Below are 15,983 nucleotides of genomic sequence, written 5' to 3' on the forward strand. Positions count from 1 at the left end.
CATTGTTTCCGGATGTTAGGTGGTCACTGCATTGTACCTTGAATGGCATGTGACTATGGGGGAATGGGTGGGGGTTGTCTTGTGGGCATTACTAACTGTGATGTAAAGAGCTTGTATAAAGGAAGGACTATTCCCTGTGTTCAGAGAGAGCTTTTGCCACAGCCCCATAAGCCCTGCGAAGTATGTGTTAAAGGTTCCTCTAAAAAGCTTGTATTGTACTGTGTTTAATAAATTTGGTTGTTGTTGTTCACAGAGGTTGGTGTGTTGCAGTTGCATCAAGTGCATAAGAATCTCAGGAAAAAAGAACTTTACATACTGAGGTGTCAGACCACAGAGTGTGTTGGACTGCAGAGTGCCAGATTAAGGAAGTACAACCAGGATTAGACTGAGCTCTGTTTAAATTACTCTGTGTCATTAAAGGCCCAATGCTGCAAGTAAACATGGTGAGGTCAAACAAAGTTCAGTTGCAATTTGGTCAGGTAAGGAAAGTCTTAAATTTCTAAGATAGAAAGACACAAATCAAATGCAGAAAAGTGTGAAGCAATTACTTGAAAACTTTTAGAAGGATCACCACACTGTATTTTTGTTTTTAATCGTATCGCTTCATGCAAGTACCTTTCACATTAGGAGAATACAGCAGTCTGATAATCAGAAATGGCTGGTCCTCAGTTGGATCCGTGATTTTGAATTTTGATGTATCCAGTAGCTCAAACTCAAATTTTTCTGATACAGAAAACATTTTTAAAAATATTATTTTTCATTTTAACTGTGAAATGAGAAAATACATTGTTGGAATATTATTTATCTTTAAAATTCATAACTTTAATCGCTGATTCAATGTTTAAAGAATTAACTTGTGTTTATATAGTGGCTTTATGTCTATCCAGGAAAAATAAAGATTTGACAGATTAGATGGGGAGAAATTATTTCCTTTGATGTCAAAACAAAAGATAACCTGAAAATTAAAGGTAGGCTGTTCAAAGGTTATGTCTTCACACAAAGGGTTCTGGAAATCTGAAAATCCTGTTCTAAAAGACTTAATAGTTATGACCAGTTGAAAATTTTAAAATTGAAATTGATTAATTTTTGCTAGGCAGGGATATTACTGAATCAGAGCCAAGGTTGATGGATGGAGTTGAGATACGGATCAACAGTAAATTAATTGAACAGCAAAACAAGCTTGAGTTGATGAATCCTCTATTCAAGTTCCTGTGTTCTTCTCAGAAATGTCTCAAAGCGCTTCACACACAGGAATCAGTAATGTGGCTGCTGCACAGCATCTCAATGCTTAGAGTGCCAGCAAGATAAATCAGAAGATAGAGGGAGGAATTTCTTGAGTAGGACTTGGCAAAACAGCTGCAAAGATCAGAAAAATGCAGACATGCAGACATGTACAGGAGACCGCATCGGAGCAACGGATACAATAAATGATATTGGTGGATGTGCAGGTAAAACTTTGATGGATGTAGAAGGCTCCTTTAGGGCCTTGGATGGAGGTGAGGGAGGAGGTGTCGGCGCAGGTTATGCAATTCCTGTGGTGGCAGGGGAAGGTGCAAGGACGGGAGGGTGGGTTGTAGGGGGGCATGGACCTGACCAGGTAGTCACGGAGGGAACAGTCTTTGTGGAAGGCAGAAAGGGGTGGGGAGGGAAATATATCCCTGGTGGTGGGGTCCATTTGGAGGTGGCAGAAATGTCGGCGGATGATTTGGTTTATGCAAAGGTTGGTAGGGTGGAAGGTGAGCACCAGGGCCGTTCTGTCCTTGTTACGGTTGGAGGGGTGGGGTCTGAGGGCGGAGGTGTGGGATGCGGTCTCTAAAGAAGGAGACCAGTTCCACCACTGAACACACCAGATAGCCTCCTTCTTTAGAGACTGCAATTTCCCTTCCCACATGGTTAAAGATGCCCTATCGTCCACATCCCGCCCTCACCCAAGGATATATTTCCCTCCCCACCCCTTTCTGTCTTCCCTCAGTGACTATCTGGTCAGGTCCATGCCTCCCAACAACCCACCCTCCTGTCTTGGCACCTTCCCCTGCCACCACAGGAATTGCATAACCTGCGCCCACACCTCCTCCCTCACCTCCATCCAATGCCCTAAAAGGAGCCTTCCACATCCATCAAAGTTTTACCTGCACATCCATCGATATCATTTATTGTATCCGTTGCTCCCGATGTGGTCTCCTCTACATTGGGGAGACTGGACGCCTCCTCATGGACCGCTTTATGGAACATCTCTGGGACACCTGCACCAATCAACCACACCGCCCTGTGGCCCAACATTTCAACTCCCCCTCCCACTCTGCCGAGGACATGGAGGTCCTGGGCCTCCTTCACCGCCGTTCCCTCACCACCCAGCGCCTGGAGGAAGAACGCCTCATCTTCTGCCTCGGAACACTTCAACTCCATGGCACCAATGTGGACTTCAAGTCTCCTCATTTCCCCTTCCCCCACCTCACCCCAGTTCTAAACTTCCAGCTCAGCACTGTCCCCATGACTTGTCCTATCTGCCTATCTTCTTTTCCACCTATCCGCTCTGCCCTCCTCCCTGGCCTATCACCTTCATCCCCTCCCCCACTCACCTATTGTACTCTATGCTACTTTCTTCCCACCCCCACCCTCCTCTCATTTATCTCTCCACCCTTCAGGCACTCTGCCTGCATTCCTGATGAAGGGCTTTTGCCCAAAATGTCAATTTTACTGCTCCTTAGATGCTGCCTGAACTTCTGTGCTTTTCCAGCACGTCTAATCCAGAATTCCACAAATAGAAAGTAACAGTTCTCAAGGCAACTGAAGAATGGCAATAAATCCTCGTCTTCTCAGTGATACTTACTTCCCAAAGAATGATTCAATTAAAAAATTAGAAAACAGGGAAACAACAGAAAGCACGTTTTCTTGTTACCAAAAGACTATTTACATACAACTCCTACCTTCAAAGTTGAGAACAATTTCACTCATTGTTGTCTCCTTGGGTGTTCGTTCTTCATTCATATTCAGGAGAGTTGGTTTACAAAGAGAGGTCTTTGAGTGCAACATCAAGTTGCCATAGAATACAGAAACATTTAACTTCACATCAAGGGGATTAAAGTCCTTCCACCACACCTAAGGAGAAAGATAAACACTGCGTCTGAAAAAACTACAGCACCCCACACTCTAGAATGTTAAGTAATGTGCAGGTATAACATAAATCAAACATCATTACATTAATTGCATAAATTGAAAGAGCCTAAAATTAGAGAGACAGCAAGATATATCAGAAGATAGCGGGAGGAATTTCTTGAGTAGAGCCTTACAAAACAGCTGCAAAGATCAGAAAAATGTAGACATGCTGTTCATAATTTTCTATCTTTTAAAATTAACAGATGGGAAATCTTGGCTAGCATAACCATCAGTTCCCAAAATGCATCTCCATTGGTTGACTCTTGCATTGGTAGCACACATTCAGGAAATTAACATTAACTTTCAGATGATACATAGAGGCTACGTAAGATTCACAAATGCATTACTCAAGTCATAATTTTGTATCCTACTGCACAGTGATTATAGTTTTCGAACTAATTGCAACTCATTATGACTATTAATATAGAATAATTAAATTTTCAAGCTAGAAAAGAGGAATATTTTGTTGAAGTGGGGGCTAGATGAACAAATGGCTAAATTAATCCTTTAGGTATACCCCTATTCTTCTTGTTCAAAGGGAACACACTTACAAATCAACTAATGCAACAGGATGTTGTTTTTTCTGTGTTGTATGAATCTATGAATCTATGTTGTGATGAACCATATTAGTCCTTTTTTCCTTGTTTCAGTTCTAAAACATATGACATGTTTATTTGGATATGAGATTAATTACCTCTGACATGGATTTCAACAAAATTAGTTTCACTGAAATATTCTTTAGTCCAAAAGGAAGGATCTCACCAACAGTGCTTTTAAGATTTGTGTCATTGATGATACCTAAACACAAGCAAAACAAACAGTAACTGAGGTAGTAAATACTTTGAAAATAAAGTCAGCTTCAATATAAGCAATGTTTAATATCACCAAAATGTAAGCAACCTGTAATAAGAGATAGCAAGCACAAGGGAACAGTATAGCACATGCAAAGAAGAATTTGTTGACTTTACACCACTTCAAAGTGGTACAATGCAGACTTCCTCAGGGACAGACTATATTTGTTGCTGCTTCATTGCTATCATAAAGGAATGCCCTGCAGTCACACAGATAGCAGCCTTCCACTTTCCAGCCAACTACAGTCTGTGTAGTGGTTAATGCAAACAAACTTTTCATTACTGATTTAAACATTAATTCTAACAGAAGTTCAAGAATTAAAGCGTACCCTCTCATAATGAAATAATAAAAGCTTGTGCTTATGATTTTGACAATCCATTAAATTGCTGATTTCAGCTATTTGTGTAAGGATGTTTAACAAATCCGGGATGATTTTTAAAAATTATTTCGCATGATGTGGGCATTGCTTGCAAACATACAATTTAAAGGAAAAAACAGTATATGCTGTAAATTTGAAATAAAGTCTGAAAATATGGTAAAAGTTCAGCAGGTCTGGGGAAATCTGTGGAGAGAGAAATTAAGTTAAGATTTCAAGTTGAACATGACTGCAGTACCAAAGATGATACAAGATCTGCTGTGAATTTCCAGCAGAGTGTTTCTCATTTTAAGCTAGGAATTGTTGCCCATCCCTAATAGTCCTTGAAAAAGACACCCGATTTCCTTCTCTATACTACACAAGTGAATCAGATGGATTTTTAAAACAATCCAACTCATCAAATAAGCCACTAGAGTACTGACATTCTGAACAAAAGTCTGATAAAATACATTTATGCAGAGGAACCTCAATTATCCAAATATCAATGATCCGAATTTTGGATTATTCAAAGGAGATCTCAAGGTCTTGATAGAAAAATTATATCAGAGTTGTTTCAACCCTGATCATGTCTTTTGTTTCAGGTACAATGATTAAAAACGAACTCGGCTCACAGAAATGCTGGAGTCGAGGGTGAGGTTGGGGGGGGATAGGGTTGGGGGCAGATGGGGTGGGGGCGCGGATGGGGGTTGCGGACAGGTTGGAGGGTGGGGTTTGTGGCGGGTAGGGACAAAGGCTCGCGTGCAGTGTGCTGCTGCCTAGTCTCCTGAACGGGGAGCAGACTTAACAGAAAACTCTGAGCCTCAGAGGAAATCAATTAACCGAATAATCAATTATCCGAACAAAATTGTGCCCGCCCATTTCGTTCGGATAATCAAGGTTCCTCTGTACTATGAAATTGCTCATTTTGTCTCAGGCATGGCAAACTCTAATGTAACCCTTAATTCTACTTCTCTAGGTTCTGTTTGGCCTTGGCAAAATTTTTGACCCAAGTTTATGACTAAACTGGCCCTTTCTGACCAATCATACAATTTGTACAAGTGTTGTGAATGTGCTTCCTAAGTTTAGCAGAACACAACCACACCATCTAGATATGCAATAAAGTTGCACAGTCCTTCAAATAACCTTATTGCTGAAAGGTTGTTGGTGCATCCTTCCTTTCAAATGGTATGTCTTTACATTAATAAAGTCCTTCCAGCATTTCAAAAGCTGATATTTATTTGTATATATCAGTCAATGGAACTTGCCAAAATCCCTTCAGAAAATAGAATCAAGGAATCTGATATGAATCTGCCTTTGTAACTATACTGACTTTGTGATAATCTGTACACAATTGTTGTGATCCATCTGGTTTTGGTAACATCACAATAAATGAGGTACTGTGATTTGGTTCAATAATGTCATTGTCTTGATATATTCCCTCACCTAGGCTAACTTCTCTGGTTTGTGTTTTAAGTGTGTTGTTTTATGTACAATGTATCCTCTACACCATACATGGTCAAAAAGTTTTCTACAGTCTATTTACACAAATAAACTTAGGAATCTGTAATACTTTTCAGAAATCATCTTGATTATTTTCTAAAATATAGCATAATATTCTATCTAACTTTTCAATCACCTCCATATAAACCAATTTGTTACTGGAGAATTGACTTTAAAATTTTAAATTTCTAATTTATTCTTGAATTGTTTGGATATTTTTCACATCATTCCCTATTTCTTTTATCAGTGTAAATATACCTCTGTTCCAAATATTCTACCAATTAGCCTGGTCCAAGATCACCACCTTGATCAGTGCCATCTCCATGGTCTGGAGGAATGACTAGCAATATTGTGAAGAGGTCAATGACATTTTCTGCTCCATCAGGGTAGGTGCCACACTCTTCTCTCGGCTGGTCCACACTCACTGCACCCACCTCCCTCCAAGCTCATGCTCTGTCATTCTCAGTGTTGCCTGCAATATCTCCCCTCATTTGCTCTCACTCCCTGTATAACTTTGAGCTGTGTACTCAGTCCCTCTGAAAAACTCTGTTCTCTATCTAAACCAGCACCCAGTTTCACCTCACTCAATCCTTCCATTCTCTCATTTCAAGAGAAGATAACCCACAAGAGGATAACGAGAGCTGGATGAGTGGAGGGGTGCCCAATATTTGACTCCTCAGCCTTAATGAGGAGAGAAGACCAGGGATCCCTCATGTGGGGATGCTGAAACGTTTGTGCATTGCTAAATGTATAAAGACCGCTCTTCATTCTATTACAACTCTCACAGTTACCCTGCTGTTAGTACCATTCATTGCATATCACTTCTAACCACTGGCTGTGATGACATCTCTCCCTTTCGTCTTGTGAGTACTGCTGGCTTGTCCACGACCTTCAAGGAGAAATGGCCAGCTCTCTCAGAAGCCATCTCCTTGACTTCTGAGGATGAGAATACTGAGGCATTCAAAGCAGCATCAACAAGCCTGTCTCCTGCAACCCCACCAGCTCAGATACTGACACTTCAGTGGGAACAACACGTTGAGAAAACTTGGGAGCACATCCTGGTGAGCACCTCACTGGGAGAGCTCTGCAGTTGACTCACAAAGAAATCTTCAAGCTGCATGCACTCTGGGGACTGCCGGAGATCAGATACCTGCTCAGCCTCAGGCAAGAGAGGAGCCTGTGGTGTTGGAAATCAGGGACTTCATCCACATGGACAAAATGAGGAAGAGTAACAGATTTGTTTGTAAGATACAATGGCCCTCGCTGCACAGAGGCTGCAGTAGTGCAGCGTATCATACAATAAATTTCCAGACATCCTTTCGTCATTCACAAAACATATCTGAAATGAAACTGAAAACTTTGTCTTCCCTCTTCTTATCACACAATGTAAAAATACAAATGAAATATGAAGCTATACTTCCACTTTAGAACCCAAGTTTCCAAATAATAATATATTATAAGCCTTCATCACATTGTGAAAACAAATAATAGTACCTTTCAGTGACCCATTGTTCTCTGTGAATATTCCATTCAGAGTCCTGTAGGTTAAAGGTTTCAATGATTGCAATTAAAATTAACATCGCTTTAAGGAAAATTTAGGAGTAATTCTAAAAATCATTAAGCACTATCATGCTTGAAGATAAATAGACATGAAGATATTATTTAACTAGGTAGAATACAAAGCATTCCAGTATATACAGTTAGAATTATAATTGGGGCCCAGTGATGTGTTTGAAGCTACATAATTACAGAAGTATGCTGCCAGTTTCAGGTGGTTCCTGTCTGCACTCCAAAGAGTAGGCCAAAGTGATGGAATTCATGTGGATCACATCAATAAATCACCCAGCTTGTTTTAATGGATTTTCTGCCCAGTTTGGCCTAGGCAAGTAGACTTAAAACTGTTGAATGGCTCATGAGCTGAGTATTGGAACCAGTAGCAAGGCCCACTGGAGTCAAGCAGCCTGCCAACGCTCACAGTCCTGGTCATCTGTAAGACTGTATAAGACTGAAGAACTGAACTCTGACATATCTTTAAGTGTCAGTGCATCTTCCTGACCATCAATTGTGTAAGTCAATCTTTCATGAGATGGCTGGGTATGGATGGATGGTGTGGGAGTGTATAATGGAATGGAGAAGCAGGAGTCAACAGCATATATTTACTGCTGAAAAACTCTGCTGCATCATCATTATCACAAACACATATAATTATTTTATAGATTACTTTAGAGGTACAATGTTCCAACATGTTTGAAGGACACAAAGGACCAGTAGTACCACAAACAGTCGTTTCTTTAGAGTGACACTTTTTATCAAAGTTAATGTTTTAAAAAAGACTTGTGTTTGGATATCAGTTTATCAGTTCTCAGAAATATTTCAAAATATTCTGCACACAATGGTGTCTACTATTCTAAAGGTAAATATGTTATTATCGCAGATAATGAATTTGCTGATAACTGGAGCCATTAATTTTCAGATTCAGCCTCCACCTTCTGAGCTCAAATGGAAGACCAAATATAAGTCAAATAGTTGACCAGCTTGGCTTGTTTCCACTTCTGTAGTTTCACTTTCTAGGCTGAGTTTCAAGTGACATTACCTTTCTTCTTTAGGATATTAGAATCATTTTGAATACAGCAGTACCTTTTCTCCTTTTGCATCACTAAACACGACCCAGCCTTCGGCAAAAATATATCAGGTAGACTAGCAGAACAGGTTGTGAAAATTAGTGAGATGCATTTCTGAAAATTTCATTACATGGCTTTCCATCTCCAACCTCATTTCTACACATTTCTGAAGTGTTCCTTTAGGTAGTGAATCACCCTCTCATCTCATGCATAAGGAAGACAGAAAATACTTCCAAAACAAATAAGAGAAAGCAAGTGTGAAAGTAAATGAAAAAGAACACCATGTTTCTGTGATGCCCTATTACTTTTCTCCCAGATTTTGCAGCAGTTTCTAGGGCATTGATCTTTAATTTGGGAAATCCCTGGACCTTCCTGGAAAGGTGAAAATAATAATTAGACTGATCTCTCTCAAACCTATAACATGGGTCTCAAGTGAGTGGACAGCAATAATCTCAATTATGTCCTTGTTTGAATGAAAACAATTACTGGCAAAGCATTTCATTATTTTGGTCTGAAATTATACACCATATGAATAGCTAAAGTTCATTACAAAATAGTGATCTCAGTATTGGGGGGTTCCAATTTTGATGTTATAATGAATTGTGAGGACAAAATGTTTAAAAAAACTCTATAGCCCTTGAGTGAATCATCAAGAGGACTACAAACATCCAGGATTGTTCCACAGACTCATGATGAAAAAAATGATTTCCCAGAAGCTTCTGTGAGCAGCTTCAGGAAGAAAAATTAGGGGCATTAAAAGAAAGTGTTTTTACATTTCTTTGAACTCTTTAACTTATCACCTATAAACATATTGGAGATAGGGGAAAAAGCTGTTTGACAGGCTGTGACGGGGAGAAGTTGTTGAAGGCAGGACAGCATTCTGTCTGGATGTATCACTACCTGGTATGGCAACTGTACCATTCATGGTCGGAGACTGTTTCAGAGAGTGGTGAACTTGGCCCGGACAATCACAAAGGCCAACCTTCCATCTATCAAATCCATCTACCAGGCCCGGCTGTCAAGGAAAGGCTGCCAGCATTCTCAAAGATCCATCCCACCCTGACATTGTTTTTCTACAACCTCTACCATCAGGGAGAAGGTCCAGAAGCCTGAACACACGCACCAGCCGGTTTCAAAACAGTTTCTACCCTACTGTTGTCAGAATACTGAATGGACTCACAAACTCTTAACATTCACCTGTACCTGTGTTTTTGTTTTTGCCACTGTTTACCTATTATTTACCTAACTATGTGATTTGCCTGTATTGCTCGCAAGACAAAGCTTTTCATTGTGCCTCCTTACACATGACAATAAATTCAATTCAATTCAAAATCGAATCGAACAATTTCAGTTTTCAAATTAGCAGTTGATCTTGCATCAGTTGTCATTTGCAGAAGTGAGTTGTAAAATTTTACCATTCTTTGTATGAAGAAGTGTTTCCTTTCCTAATTTCATTCCTGAAAGATCTGGCTCTAAAATTTAGAACGTGTCCCTGTCCTACACCCACCCCCCCCCGCTAACAAAAATAACTCCTCCTATTCTATTCTACTTCTTTGTAGATTAACCCTCTCTCTATTTTGTGACGATACATAAGATATTTTAATAACTAGCAGTAATATACATGGTTTTTAGTCTTGTGGAGACTGTACTTTTGTATCACAGCTCCTCTTTTGTCACAAAGATTATGAGGAAGTATGTATGTGCATACCATTAGTTTTAAGGTGAGATGATGAATTTGTAACCTAGCCTTGCTGATGATCTGGAGCCAAGGAGTTCCTGACATAAAATATCACTGCCTTGGTATTAGTTAACATCATGTGTCAGATAAAAAAAACTGAAAATTCTTACCTCAATTTTTGTTGGTTCAATCCAGGGATATCAGTTGGTAGGCCACCTTGTTGCAAATGAATCCAAGATCTTTGAATATCTAACGTGTATAGGTGGCTGGCATGAACAAAGAATACCTTTGGAACAAAGCATTTTTAGTGACAAATGAATGTACATTGAACTGGTCTGGGACTGAGGCTTCTTCCCTACCTTACATTTGGGTAATTTATCTGCAATGATTATCCCTTTCTGCCAAATCTAAAGCCAAGGACACAGTCAAATCTCCTGACTCAACAGTTTAAGACAAGACATTCTCAATTCTGAACAACTAGCTTTGTTTCATTGTTACCACTTCTTGGATGTGCTTGCCAAAATGTTGTGGATTAATAATCCACATCCATTCAGTGCTCTCTGCTTTGTATGGTGTGGTATGGTGGGGACAGAGAAGTTCTCAGGTGAGAATCCTGCCACATTCTTTTCCCACTCCAATTAAGTCCACTCTTGTTCCCACACCAATTAAGAAAAATGAATGGATGATCCTTCTTCCTTGTTGCTGATTGAGACACTTAACTGGGAGCTTAAAGTGGACTGTTGCTCATGAAGACTCGCTGACGCGTTCATCTCTGTAACCGTTATTTATAGAGTCATAGAGATGTATAGCATGGAAACAGACCGTTCAGTCCAACCTGTCCATGCCGACCCGATATCCCAACCCAATCTATTCCCACCTGCCAGCACCCGGCCCATATCCCTCCAAACCCTTCCTGTTCATATACCCATCCAAATGCCTTTTAAATGTTGCAATTGTACCAGCCTCCACCACATCCTCTGGAAGCTCATTCCATACACGCACCACCATCTGTGTGAAAAAAGTTGCCCCTTACGTCTCTTTTATATCTTTCTCCTCTCACCCTAAACCTATGCCCTCTCGTTCTGGACTCTCCGATTCCAGGGAAAAGACTTTGTCTAAATATCCTTTCCATGTCCCTCATAATGTTGTAAACCTCCATAAGGTCACCCCTCAGCCTCCGGCGCTCCAGGGAAAACAGCCCCAGCCTGTTCAGCCTCTCCCTGTAGCTCAAATCCTCCAACCCTGGCAACATCCTTGTAAATCTTTTCTTTAGCTATATAAATTACTCAATGTGCAGAGAACTCTGTGATACTTTAAGAAGATGCTTTATAAATTCTACTTTTCTTTCTTTCAGTCACTGCTACAACCTTGCGGCAAGCATATTGATTTCTTAACACATACTTTGCATGATTATATTTGGGAATCATTAAAAGTTCCCATTACCAACCAAATCTGGCTACATGAGAGTGCTAGTAATGGAGATATTGGTAATTATTAGAGATAGTTTTCTTTTGTCTATTTGGAAAGGAGCATTCCAAACACTAGGAAGGTTTATGCTGGTCAGTATTTCTAATGAAACAATTAACATGTCCATAAGCATAGAAGGAAGCAGGCAGAATATCATATCACATGCTTCAGGGTGGTTTAAGAAAATACAAATCTGAAGATATTATTTGGTCCATCCTAGTCTATGTGCCTACAGACCAACCTGTTCCGTAATATGAAGAGGGGAAACAGTTTATGGCTCCTTCATAATTGAATTAATTAAATAATTTACATTACCAAATCATTAAGTATCCTGACAAAAGATTCTTCAACATTTATCCCAAAGACTTATGAAAATCAAATACAGTATAACACTGTAGTGATTTATATTGCTATATGAAAAAAATCAAGAATGATAAGTTGCTAAAGACAAAGGATTCTAACATGTGAACCGATAAAGGTAATCATTCCAATTGTATGAAGAGTGAAAAAGCTCTTCATGTTATTTTCAATTTGAAAACAGAAAGTCAACTGATTATCAATGTTTAAATTTCTTGTGGCTCCACTTTATCTATCCTGCTTGTTGACTCCTCAAAAAATTGTAATAAATTTATCAAGCATAATTACCCATTCATGGACCATGCTGACTGACTTGTTTATATTATGCTCCATTATTACATCCTTCATAATACTCTAACATTCTCCAAATCACAATCTTAAGCTAGAGAAAGCTGTTTTTTTTTGGTATTTCTGTAGTTCTTTTCAATTCTTTGGAACTTTTCCTAACCTAATGATTCTTGGAAAATTCCGAACAGTGCTCCACTAACTCTGTAGCTACTTCCTTCAGTAATCTAATTTGTGGCTCTTCAGTTCAAGATGACTTATTGACCTTTAGCCACATTCATTTAGAGTCTTAGAGATGTACAGTATGGAAACAGACCCTTCGGTCCAACCTGTCCATGCTGACCAGATATCCCAACCCAATCTAGTCCCACCTGCCAGCACCCGGCCATTATCCCTCCAAACCCTTCCTATTCATATACCCACCTAACAATAGTTATAGTATTTATTCCATCCATACTTCTGCTTTTTTGTTTAGTGTATTTAAATTGTTATTCATGAAGGCAGTTCATCGCAAACATTTTCAGGACCAAGAGGAACGGGCAATGAATGTTAGTTTAACCAGTGATGACCACATCACATGAATGAATCATTCATGGATGGTGTACTCCTGCTTCTATTTCTTTTGATTTTATGGTCTATTAAGTATCAAGGAGTTGCATAAGTCCCCAGATTATAATAAATTAAATGCACATAATCACTTGAATAATATATTTACAAATATATTTTTAAATTTTCCCATTGCATCCTTGCACCATAATTTATTAGTCATTCAAAAGAACTGAGCACAACAATGACATCTGATGCGAAGAACCACGTTAATTTAGTGATTTTGTTTTTTTAATTGCAGTCATAATTTCTGGTCAAGATTTATTAACCTTTATTTGGACTGTGGTGATAAATTCTTACTGTGGATATATCTAAATGATTACAATTAGAATAATGCAGTAACCTAAATCATGAATCAAATAAACAGCTGTTTCAATTTGGCAACTTTTCATTAAAGTTTCATTGAGTAAACTCCAGGCCTTAAAGAGAGTCTCCTGGAATTACCATATGTTTGAGGAGGGTCTAAAGCATCTTTTAAAATGTTAGAAATATAGGTATTGTTCTACCTTTTTCAAACTTTGATGATCACTGGCCACCATTAAACACTCCTTCAGTAGCATGAGGATGGCCAGGCAGAAATCCTCCATCACCTGAAGCTTCCAGTCTTGCATGAACAGCTGGTCCCAGATCAACAACACTGCTGGCAGATGCAAGATGCTGACAAAACCCTGTATCACAATGTTGAATGACATACAAAATATATTGCAGTTTCAGATCATCCACTGCCACCGTGAGTATGCTAACTACCCAATATCATATTGAGTCAAGTAGATCAGACAAATTCAAACCTTACTTTTTGCTGAGTTTGTTGCATAGGAACAGATGGAAGCTCCTCAAGCTGGTTCCACTAGTCAATGTCAACATGATCACGGCTAATTTGCAACCACTCCATATCCCCTCCTTAGCCCCTTAAAGCTTTGAGTAATAACCTTCTAAATTTCAGCCAATTTTGCATGTAGAAGTTCCCTAATCTCACTGCTAAAGCGGTATGTGTTAGGTCATGTCCCATTATACAAGACTGCCTAATCGCAAGAAATAGTTTCTCTCCATTTACCCTAATTTTAATAAAATCGTGCTTCACTTCCTGAAATCCAGGGAATGCAACACTAGTCTGTATCATTATTATTTAGGCATATTATTTTAATGGGGATATAAAAAACTCCACAGAGGCCTGTATCACATCACCAAATCATCCTTTATTCATATGTGTAAAGTCCTTGACTCCAGTTTTCTCAGAGTGATCAGAACCTCTGACACTTCTGTTTATATTCGTCAACAAGGGCTTCTAATTGGACAAGATTAACAGCCCCAATCAGGGAATTCATATTCTATTAGGTCCATCTGGATGACCTCATGACAATCACTACAGGGACAAGGTTAAAAATCACACAACACCAGGTTATAGTCCAACAGGTTTAATTGGAAGCACTAGCTTTCGGAGTGCAGCTCCTTAATCAGGTGATAGTGGAGGTTTCAATTCTAAGGCACAGAATTTATAGCAAAAATTTACAATGTGATGTAACTGAAATTATACATTGAAAAATACCTTGATTGTCTATTGAGTCTTTCATCTGTGTGAATACCATGATAGTTTCACTTCTTTCATGTGTAATTTCAGTTACATCACACTGTAAATTTTTGCTATAAATTCTGTGCCTTAGAATTGTGTCCTCCACTATCACCTGATGAATGAGCGGCGCTCTGAAAGCTGGTGTGCTTCCAATTAAACCTGTTGGACTATAACCTGGTGTTGTGTGATTTTTAACTTTGTATACCCCAGTTCAACACCGGCATCTCCAAATCATGACTACAGGGACAAATCACATAGAGGATTCCACAAGTCTGAGTATGAACCCCAAAAGTTAACATGTAGGTATAGCATATGATTATAAAGATAAATAACTGTTTATTACAAAGGGGAATAGATTGTAAAAATAGGGAAGTTTTGTTACCGGTGTACAGGGCAATTGTGATACCATATCTAGAATAATCTGTACAGTTTTGATCTTTTTAATTAGGAAAGTACATTACTGAATTAGACATACACAGAGGATGTTTATTCATCTGTAAGATGAAGCAATTATCTTATGAGGATAGGTTGGATGGGTTAGGCCAGTATTCATTGGAGTTTAAGACAATGTGAGGTGACCTTATTGAAACATATAAAATCGTAAGGGGACTTGATAAGCTGGATGTTGAAAGGATGTTTCCCCCTTGGGAGAGACAATAGGGGTATTTTAAGTGAGGCACAGATGAGGAAAATGTTTCTCTCAGGAGGGTTATGAGCTTGCAGAATTCCTTTCTACAATAGGGTGCAGGAAGCAGTGTCTTCGAAAATTTTCAGGGGAGTTGATTAGATACCTGACTAACAAGAGAACAAAGAGTTTGAAAGGTAGGCAGGAAAGTGACGTTGAGACCATAATTGGATTGGCCATATTCTTATCAAGTAGTGGAACAAACTTGAGAGACAAAATAGCCAACACTTGCTCTTAATTTGCATACACCTATACATCCTTTTAGAAAAAGGTAAAAAAGACTTCCTTTAATTTAGTCCCACAGGTTGTGGTATAATTCTTGTAATTGTATGCTACACTTACTCCAAGTCTATCTCAAAGTATAATGTCTAGAACTGTTCACAGTATTTTAAGTTTGGTCTAACTAGGCTTTGTATAGATGAAGTTTGAATTCCAACCCCCTAGTAACTTTATCTTCTAAATATAAAGGTCAGCATTCCACAACATTTGTTTCTGTCTAAGTTCATAACACAGTAATGATTTGTTTATCTACCCATGAATCTACTTGGACCTTTCCAAATTCTTTCTATTTTTTTCATTTAGAATGTTCTACCCCTTTTAGACCCGAAGTGGGTGATCTCACATTTGCTTACATTGAAATTCATTTGCCACAATCTTACCCATTCACTTAATTTGACAAAAATTCTCTTTCTTATTTCTTGTTTCCATCAAAGTATTTGCAAAGCTATCTATCTTGGCATCATTGACACAAGTAGTAATATGTCAGCAAGTAAACTTGGTACTCCAGAGCTTGGAAGAAGGAATTAAAATATATTACATTTTGTCTTTCTCATTGCAATCTTGAGATTTTG

General features: G+C 38.9%; 1 protein-coding gene across 1 annotated transcript in view; it reads right to left on the minus strand.

Moving 5' to 3' along the window:
• Positions 1–589: 589 nt before the first annotated feature.
• LOC132830223 (uncharacterized) overlaps positions 590–15,983 on the minus strand; it is a 51,037-nt gene continuing 35,643 nt past the window's right edge. The window contains exons 9-14 of the mRNA XM_060847756.1: positions 13,384–13,545; positions 10,333–10,448; positions 8,457–8,560; positions 3,851–3,954; positions 2,928–3,099; positions 590–723 (exon numbers count right to left, since the gene is read on the minus strand). Coding sequence (XP_060703739.1) covers positions 590–723; positions 2,928–3,099; positions 3,851–3,954; positions 8,457–8,560; positions 10,333–10,448; positions 13,384–13,545 — 792 coding nt within the window. The remainder of the gene's footprint in view (positions 724–2,927; positions 3,100–3,850; positions 3,955–8,456; positions 8,561–10,332; positions 10,449–13,383; positions 13,546–15,983) is intronic.

Source organism: Hemiscyllium ocellatum, chromosome 31 (assembly GCF_020745735.1).
Source record: "Hemiscyllium ocellatum isolate sHemOce1 chromosome 31, sHemOce1.pat.X.cur, whole genome shotgun sequence".
NCBI classification, from domain to species: Eukaryota; Metazoa; Chordata; class Chondrichthyes; order Orectolobiformes; family Hemiscylliidae; genus Hemiscyllium; species Hemiscyllium ocellatum.